Below are 9,536 nucleotides of genomic sequence, written 5' to 3' on the forward strand. Positions count from 1 at the left end.
TGCTTTATCTGTGTGTGTGCGCCAATACCCGCATGCTCTCCTTCTTCACCCGCACTTGGGTGCTGTTCCTTTGATGTCCCCAGAAACTTCGGCTGTCCACTCATTCACGTGGAGTGCCACAGGCTGCCTAGGGCACGCTTATGGCGCTCTGGGTTCTCACGTTGATCACGTTTGTGCTGGGCACATGAGGGGCTGATTGTGCTGGATGGAAAGTCCTGGTCTCACGTTTCCTTTCGGCACAGAGCTCAGATGTCACACCCTTTTCTTCTGTTGTGAAGCAACGCCGGAATCTGAGGGTATCTTCTGATTCTCCTTCTCGTATAAGCTGCTTGCTCTTTCTTCTTAGATGTTCAAAGGATTTTTTTTCCCCTTTAAAGTCCAGTATTTTTATTAGAATAGGTGTTGGTTTGTGTTATTTGGGGTCAATATTCCCAGGTACAAGTGTGGTAATTTCAGGAAATGTCTTTTCAAATGACGCATTGCAGTTTGTTCTGCTGCTTAGTTGGCGGTCTTCCGCCTGCTGGCCGTATGTTGTGTCTTTGTCTCTTTTCAATATTTGCTACTTTTTCTTGAATCCTTTATTTCATTCTTCATTTCTGTTTGATTTAAATAATGTTCCTCCTTGTATCTTCCGCTTCTGTCAAGACCTTTGTTGTGTTTATTTGTTCTTGTATTCCTTCTAGGTTATTCTTCATTTCTGGAATGATTTTTTTAAATTTTTAATTTACTTGACTTCTGTTACCTAATATCTGAATTTTTCTAGTTGAATTTTAGATGTCTTCTGTATTTTTCTTAATGTCTCTCCACTTACTTTGAGATAGAGGGCTCTGATTTTGCTCTCTTCTGTTGGGGTGTCTTCCTGAGGCACTTTTCTTTGTTCGTGGGGATATTGTTCTCCCTCTTTTTCCCTTTGTTCTTATAGTCTCCTTATGCGGGATTTGACCTCAGTCCTTGCCTGTTACTTATTTTTATGTGAAATTGGTTTTCTGAGCTGTTGGTGGAGGCATGGTCCAGGGTGGCTTTTCTGTTGCACAGCGCTCCCCTCCCTCTGCTGTCTTTACCTGGTGGCTGCTCCCAGAGTTTCCCAGGCTCTGTCCCACCTCTGTGGGCCTTCCCTGTCCCACTGGCCCCTCCTGCTTGGTGTGACTCAGAGCAGGCCCCTGGGCTTTGCTTGGTGGGAGGCTGCTCCAGCCCCCAGGTCTCCACACTCAGCTTTCTGAGTTCACCTAGGTCTGCTCTGGGCTCTCCCGCCCCCCGGTCTAGCCGATGTACCACTTTCCTCTCTACCTTCTCTCATGCCGATGAACTGCACGAAGTCCCATGGCCTTTGGTGGTTTTCCTTTTGAAGGAGTGTGCTCAGAGATGAAAAGTGGCTTCCCCTTAGTTGCAGAGGTCACAGAGGCTGCTCTGGGATTCCAGCCTCACGTGCCCGGCTCTAAAGCCTGCTCCTGGCACATGAGCGTGCCTCGGCTCCAGGAGAACCCTCACCTGCCCTGACGGAAAAACAATAAGTCTTTGTGTGTTTGTTGTAAATTGGCCTCTTTAAAAAAACTTTGGCCGCAGCTTCCTGCCTCACCCTTGGTCGTGTTCCAAAGATGGAGCGTGGTTCCAGCATTTGTTTCTGTTTCTTCTGGTGCTTACCCCTATAACTTTATGTGCTTTTAGTTTTATTTAGTGATTTTCCAATCTTGGGTAATATCTGTGGGTCTTATGAAAGCTCATTTAGCTCATTTAGCACTACTGCCTCTTTCCTCTGCTTCCCAGTCTTTTCCTTATCTCTGCTGTAGACCTGACCCCTTTTGACCACACAGCGTCGGTTTCTGCCACTCGGGGTCTCCTTTCCTGTAAAGGTTTGAGTAGGTGGAGTCGAGTGCCCACAGCAGAGAAGCAGCACAGAAATGGATTCCTGCGCACCTTGTGAGAGGCACACATGTCCACACATGGAGCCACAGGCGTGCACATACACGCAGATGCTCACACATGCATACACGGGAGCACGCTTACACCCAGGCACACATCCATGCTCGCACAAACACAGGCACACACGGGCACATGCACACTCAGATGCACACACGTGTGCGGTGCTTTGTCTTCTACACTCAGTCCAGGCTGTGTTGTGAAGCTGCCTGCAGTCTTTGTGGGTGTGAAGCAGAAGGCTGCCGAGATATCATTTGCATGGCCACTTGAGCCAGGTCCAAAAAGCCTACCTGAGGAAAGGTAACACTTTTTAAGAATGATTTAAGAAACAGTTTGCCCTTGACCTGCCACCCTGGGCCATTAAAACCCACTGCACTACCTGGTGCCCCCTTTCCCTCCCCTTCCCTACCCTTCAGGGAGCCTCTGGCTGCTCCTTACCTTAGCTACTGTGACTGGCTCTGGCCTGCATGACGTCAGGGCTGGTGAGGGTGCTTGGATGCTCCCTCCCAGCCTGCCTGCACCCCTTGTTCCCCACGGCTGACTGTGCTGTGCTTGTGGTGTTAAAGGTCTCCAGCCCCCCCCCCCCCCCCCCCCCCCCCCCCCGCCTGGAACGGTGACTCCCTAAGGGCGGGAAGTGTTGTTTTAACCTACGTCTTGGCACCTCAAATGGTGCCTGGTGACTGAGTCTGCCATGTGGCCCTGTCCTCACCCCAGCTGCTCTGTCAGGGGCTTTCTAGGGCCCTATTTTTTAGCAAGTTAGTAGTAAAAGATAAATGATGTTCTGGGAGAGTCCTGGAGAGAGGGAGGTTGCTTTGCTGGAGGAGGAGGCGAAGGAGGGCTGAGCATGTGGGCAGCATTTCTGGAGGAGGACAGAGGTGCGCCCTGTGTCTGGGCATCTGTTCTGGGGGGGGCCCTTCCTCCCGCTGCAAATACTGTCACTAATGCAAGGGCTTGCCTGCAGAGGGCGCTTGAGAGTAAACTTGGTTCCCGCTTCCACAAAGTGGTGGGGATTCACAGAGATGTGTTTTCATATACAACTCACCATGCCCTGTGTGATGAATCATTTCTTATCTTTTTACTGCACTTGTCAAGGTGTGTAGCCCTTAGAAAGTCTCCCACGCTCTCTAGGCCTTCGTTTCCACACTTGGCCAAGGTGGAGTAAAACTGAATATGGTCCGATCCCCATTCCACGTCTGACATGCTCCATGCACACAAATATTTGTTGGATTAAGTCCAACTTAGCAATCTAGCATGTGGTGAAAGTTTGACTGTCATGTATATAATGTACCTTCCATCTCTTTTACGTGTAAAGGAGAAAACTTCCTAGACCTCATCACATATGGTAAAGATGGATTTATCAGATTTTGTAGGTCGGTGATTTCATAGAGAAAGATTAGAAGCCTATTGTAGTTAAAACTTTATACTTTTAAAAAAATTATCCATGGCAGTAACAATCAATTTTAGGAGTAAACTATTAGTTGATAATGATTTATTGTGGAAAGCGTTTAGCAGGTATTTTGAGTGCTTTTAGTTCCAGAACTGTGGCAAAAGGTAGGATTAAATATGGCATTGTAGACCCCTCCCTTTCTAAGAGTGGCTGCTTTTCTGTGTGGTGCTTACAGACTTGCCCTGTTTTGACCTGGGGGGGCCTGTGTGAGGGCCCAGCTTCTGTCCCAGCCACCTCCCTACTGGTTTTGGCTGCTGGCAGATTGCTTCTTTCCTTGCCTCCTAAAAGCAGTGGTTCTGCCTTTGAGTCTGATGTGTTGGTCTTGTCAGGGGACAGGCGTTTGCTCAGAAATCAGTTAAAGTAAGAATGCATTTGTGTTCTCCCTTTTTAGGCAAAAGTAAAGAAGCGGAAATAAAGAGAATAAACAAAGAACTGGCAAACATTAGATCAAAATTTAAAGGTAAGTGTGTTCAATCTTTTTCATGAAATGGGCTTTTGTAAATTTTATACAGCGGGGACTAGTCTTCTGATGCCATTTTAATTCTTTCCACTTCAAACCAAAGTTCTGAGCACAATTACTCTCAGGCTCTGTTAGAATTAAAATGTGTTTAAAGATTTTATTTATTTATGAGAGAGAGAGAGAGAGAGAGAGCGCAAGTATGAGGGGCAGAGGGAGAGGGAGAGAGAGAGAATCTCCAGCAGACTCCCTGCTGAGTGCGGAGCCTGACGCAGGGCTCAGTCCCACGACCCTGAGAGCATGACCTGAGCCGAAATCAAGAGTCAGACGGTCAACTTACTGTGCCACCCAGGTGTTCCTAGAACTAAAACGTGTTTAAAGTCAAGCCATTGGTTGCTCTTGACTTTGACAACTCGTGTAGAATTAACCAGGTAGGGTGGCGCCTTCCTGGACCCGGCCTTTTCCCTGAGCTGGTTCAAAGTATGAATCTCAAAGAAATGCTCTGCCTGAGGTTGCTCGTTATTTGTTTCAGGTATCACAAAGTAATTAAGCACTTCCCGTAATGAAGTGTGTTTGGCTTTGTGAATGAATGTACCACATGACCTAATCCACTCCGGTAGACTGCCTCAGGTAGACCACCACTTTCCTTGACCACCCCCATTTTGAAGAACTGTCAAGTGTAGGTTTTCAGTCTTGAGCCTTTGTTTTTAAGCCTCTACTTTTTCCAGGTTTGAGATCTGGTTCAAGCCTCTGCGCAGCCCGAGTGTGGCTCAAGTTGCCTGGAATCAGTGAATGGAGAGAGAGCTAGGACTGAATCCAGGGAGCTTGTAGGGATGGGTGGAGGGCAGAATTTCTAGGAATGGATGGTTTTTCAGGACTTGAGAATGGATATCCTATGTTGTCAAGTGATGCAAAAACTAGTGGAATTTGGGTATTTCTCTTTTGAGCCCTAGGGAAAGTATTATGTTTTCATATTTTTAACTGGACCTAAGGATCTTTCAGAAGGTCTGTGAAACTTCTGAAATTGTATGTGAAAAGGTTTGCCTTTTCATATATATATACAAAGACACATATGAATATATGTATATGTATATACATATATTTTTTGTGGGGGGGTCTATAACTTTCATTGCTTAGATTTTTTTTATTTATTTGTTTTTGTTATGATTTTATTTTTTAGAGCAGTTTTTGGTTCACAGCAAAATTGAGAAGACACAGAAATTTCCCATATACCCCTGCCTCCACACATTCACAGACTCCTCATTATTGACATCCCCAGCAGGGTGGTACATTTGTTACAGTTGATGAACCTACATGGACACATCGTTTTCTTTTTTTTTAGATTTTATTTATTTATTTGACAGAGCGCAAGCAGAAGCAGGGTGAGCTGCAGAGGGAGAGGGAGAAGCAGACTCTCCACTGAGGAGGAAGCCCGATCCCGGGACTCTGGGATCATGACCTGAGCCACCCAGGCGCCCCTAGACATGTCTTTATCACTCAAAGCCCCCAGTTGACATTAGGGGTCACTCTTGGTGGTGTGCATTCTGTGATTTTGGACAAATGTGTGATGATATGTATCCACTGTCATAATATCATGCAGAGTAGTTTCACTGCTCTAAAAATCTTTTGTGCTCTGCCTGTTCATCCGTTCCTTCTCCCCAAACCCTGGCCGCCACTCATCTTTTTACTGTCTCTGTAGTTTTGCCTTTTCCAGAAGGTCACAGAGTTGGAATCCTATAGGATGCAGCCTTTCAGACCGACTTCCTCCACTCAGTCAGATGCCTTTAAAGTTCCTTCCCGTCTTTCCATGACTTCATGGCTCCTTTCTCTTTCGTCACAGATGCATAGGCCAGGGTTTGGATGGGCCACAGTGTGTTTATCCGTCCACCTACTGAAGGACATCTTGGCCGCTTCCAAGTTGCATCAGTTACGAATGTCGTGGCTAGAGCTATAAATAAAGCTGCTGTGAACATCCTGGGGGTAGGTTTTGGGTGGACATAAGCTTTCAGCTCCTTTGGTAAAGACCAGGGAGCGTGACTGCTGGATCGTGTGGTGACAGTGCCCCCCGTGCATCCCCTCCAGCCACAAAAATGAGCGTTCCTGTGGCTCCATGTGTTCGCCAGCATCTGGTGCTGCCGGTGTTCTGGATTTGGGCCGTTCCAAACGGCTAAAGTGGTTCAAAGATTTTATTTATTTAGAGGAGGGGGATCTTACTGTTGTTTTAATGTGCATTTCCCTGGTGACATGTGATGTGGAGCATCTTTTCGTGGCTCGTTTGCCATCTGTGTATCTTCTCATCTTCTCCGGTGAGGGGTTTATAATTTTCATTGTTTCTTAAAGGGAACATCCCGTGGTGGTTATGATACGGTCCTGACGACCTGCAGACGCGTCCCTGCTCCGATGCTTACTACCTGTGCTACGTCGTCAGCTTACTTACTCTGGGTCTTTGCTCAGCCACGAAGTGGGGTGCTGATGATCATCTTGGGCTGGGTTCTCTGTGAAGCAGACCCTGAGATGGGCTTAGAGGACAGAGGATTTAGGAGAGAGGAGCACCAGTGAGAAGTGAAGGGAGGGAGAGGGCTAGAGGCAGGCAGAGGAGGCGCCACATGGAAGCTGGTCCGTAGGGAGCTTTGGGGTGAAGATTGCCTGCTAGAGGCATCTGGCATTGGGTGGGAATGGCTGGGCCCTTGTATCACCCCTTGCTCACCTGTGGCTCGAAACCAAGGAAGGCAGTCCCTGACAAACCTAACCCTGCCAGCTAACCACACTCTCGGCAGCTCCAGTCCTTAATTGAAGGGAGGGTTCATGTCTGCTACACTATATCTATGTATGGAAATACGTGTAAATTGCTTCTTAGAAAATGAGTGCCTAATATGTGTTAATTGTGTTGTTATTAAAAAAGAGTTCATAGCAAATAATCCTAAAATTTGTATGGAACCAGAAAAGACCCTGAATATCCAGAGGAGTGTTGCAAAAGCAAAGCAAATCTGGTGGCATCACAATTCCGGACTTCCAGCTCTATTACAAAGCTGTCATCATCAAGACAGCATGGTACTGGCACAAAAACAGTACATAGATCAATGGAACAGAATAGAGAGCCCAGAGATGGACGTTCAACTCTATGGTCAACTAATCTTCAACAAAGCAGGAAAGAATGTCCAATGGAAAAAAGACAGTCTCTTCAATAAATGGTGTTGGGAAAATTGGACAGCCACATGCAGAAGAATGAAACTGGACCATTTCCTTACACGACACACAAAAATAGACTCCAAATGGTTGAAAGACCTAAATGTGAGACAGGAGTCCATCAGAATCCTTGGGGAGAACACAGGCAGCAACCTCTTCGACCTTGGCCGCAGCAACTTCTTCCTAGAGACATCGCCAAAGGCAAGGGAAGCAAGGGCAAAAATGAACTATGGGGACTCCATCAAGATAAAAAGCTTTTGCACAGCAAAGGAAACAGTCAAAACCAAAAGACAACCGACAGAATGGGAGAAGATATTTGCAAATGACATATCAGATAAAGGGCTAGTATCCAACATCTATAAAGAACTTATCAAACTCAACACCCGAAGAACAAATAATCCAATCAAGAAATGGGCAGAAGGCATGAAAAGATATTTCTCCAGGGAAGACATACAAATGACTACCAGACTCATGAAAACATGCTCTGGGCATCAGGGAAATCCCAATCAAAAGCTCAGTGAGATGCCACCTCACACCAGTCAGAATGGCTAGAATTAACAAGTCAGGAAACGACAGATGTTGGCGGGGATGTGGAGAAAGGGGAACCCTCCTATGCTGTTGGTGGGAATGCAAGCTGGTGCAGCCACTCTGGAAAACAGTATGGAGGTTCCTCAAAAAGTTGAAAATAGAGCTACCATACGATCCAGCAATTGCACTACTGGGTATTTGCCACAGAGATACAAATGAAGGGATCCGAAGGGGTACGTGCACCCCAATGTTCATAGCAACAGTGTCCGCAATAGCCAAACTGTGGAAAGAGCCAAGATGTCCATTGACAGATGAATGGATAAAGAAGATGTGGTGTGTGTATATGTATGTGTGTGTATATATGTATATACATACACACACACACACACACACACACACAATTGAATATTATGCAGCCATCAAGAAACATGGAATCTTGCCATTTGCAACGACATGGATGGAACTCTAGAGGGTATTATGCTGAGCGAAATAAGTCAATCAGAGAAAGACATGTATCATATGATCTCACTGATGTGAGGAATTCTTAATCTCAGGAAACAAACTGAGGGTTGCTGGAGTGGTGGGGGGTGGGAGGGATGGGGTGGCTGAGTGATAGACATTGGGGAGGGTATGTGCCATGGTGAGTGCTGTGAATTGTGTAAGACTGTTGAATCACAGACCTGTACCTCTGAGACAAATAATACATTATATGTTAAAAAAAAAAAAGTAGGAAGGGAAAAATGAAGGGGGGGGAATCGGAGGGGGAGACGAACCGTGAGAGACGATGGACTCTGAGACACAAACTGAGGGTTCTAGAGGGGAGGGGGTGGGGGGATGGGTTAGCCTGGTGATGGGTATTAAGGAGGGCACGTATTGAATGGAGCACTGGGTGTTATATGCAAACAATGAATCATGGAACACTACATCAAAAACTAATGGGGGTGCCTGGGTGGCTCAGTCGTTAAGTGTCTGCCTTCGGCTCAGGTCATGATCCAGGGTCCTGGGATCGAGCCCCGAGTCCTGGATTGAGCCCTGCATCCAGCTCCCTGCTCCATGGGGAGCCTGCTTCTCCCTCTCCCACTCCCGCTGCTTGTGTTCCCTCTCTCGCTGTGTCTCTCTCTGTCAAATCAATAAATAAAATCTTAAAAAACAAAACAAAACAAAAACTAATGATGTAATGTATGGTGATTAACATAATAAAATAAAAAAAATAATAAATTAAAAAAAAAGTTCATAGCCCTCCAGATGGTAAATCTTCAGATTCTCTGAAGTTTTTTTAGGGCGAATGTTTTAGGGCAAAAGACTTCTCTTGTTTCTTCTGTCTTTGTGCCTGCCTAAGCTAAGCTGTCCTGGATAGGGAAAGAGGTTCCCTCTTCTCTGTTAACCAGTTGGCATTATTGAGTGTGTATATGCCCTGACTAGTAACAGAGAAGAGAAGACCTACCCTTTGTCCTCAGAAATGTGCACCCTGGGGCTACTGCTTCAGTTACGGCAGATTAGATAGTGTAGGTCTGTGTCATCCAGGAGAGAGAAATGTGAGTCACTAATGCAGACATGCGTATAATTCTAAATTTTCCAGTAGCCACATTTAAAAAAAGGAAAAAGCAGATGAAACTAATTTCAGGGGCACCTGGCTGGCTTAGTCACCAAGAGCATGTGACTCTCTTGATCTTGGGGTTGTGTTTGAGCCCCATGCTGGGTATAGAGATTACTAAAAAAACCCCCAAAACTTTAAAAAACCTATTTTTATTTAATCTCGTATGCTGCAACATGTAGTCAGTAGAAAAAGAGATCTCTTTCTATAGAGAGATACCTTAACATCTTTTTCATGCAAGTCTTTGAAATCTGGTTGTACGCTTAGAGCACACTTGGTTCAGATTGGCCACACTTCAGGTGCTTAGCAGCCGTGTGTGTCTAGAAGCTGCCATGTTGGACCGTGCAGATGTCAGCCACACCTTCTTTTTTTTTTTTTTTTTTAAAGATTTTATTTATTTATTCATG

The 9,536-nt window shown here is 45.8% G+C and overlaps 1 protein-coding gene across 7 annotated transcripts in view; it reads left to right on the plus strand.

Moving 5' to 3' along the window:
• AP2A2 (adaptor related protein complex 2 subunit alpha 2) overlaps window positions 1-9,536 on the plus strand; it is a 72,915-nt gene that overhangs the window by 21,629 nt on the left and 41,750 nt on the right. For 4 of the 7 annotated variants that reach the window (XM_025861979.2, XM_073889781.1, XM_073889780.1 and 1 more), the window contains exon 2: window positions 3,756-3,824. Coding sequence is in view for 4 of the 7 variants with exons in the window: in XM_073889780.1 (XP_073745881.1) it covers window positions 3,756-3,824 (69 nt within the window). In the remaining 3 variants the exon portion in view is untranslated. Of the gene's footprint in view, window positions 1-190; window positions 297-3,755; window positions 3,825-9,536 lie in introns of those variants that run through there. The other 3 variants (XR_012377188.1, XM_073889778.1, XM_073889779.1) reach the window with 1 other exon arrangement.

This window comes from Callorhinus ursinus, unplaced genomic scaffold (assembly GCF_003265705.2).
Source record: "Callorhinus ursinus isolate GAN/ISIS: 27379988/994484 unplaced genomic scaffold, GSC_fseal_2.0 scaffold118, whole genome shotgun sequence".
In the NCBI taxonomy this organism is placed as follows: domain Eukaryota; kingdom Metazoa; phylum Chordata; class Mammalia; order Carnivora; family Otariidae; genus Callorhinus; species Callorhinus ursinus.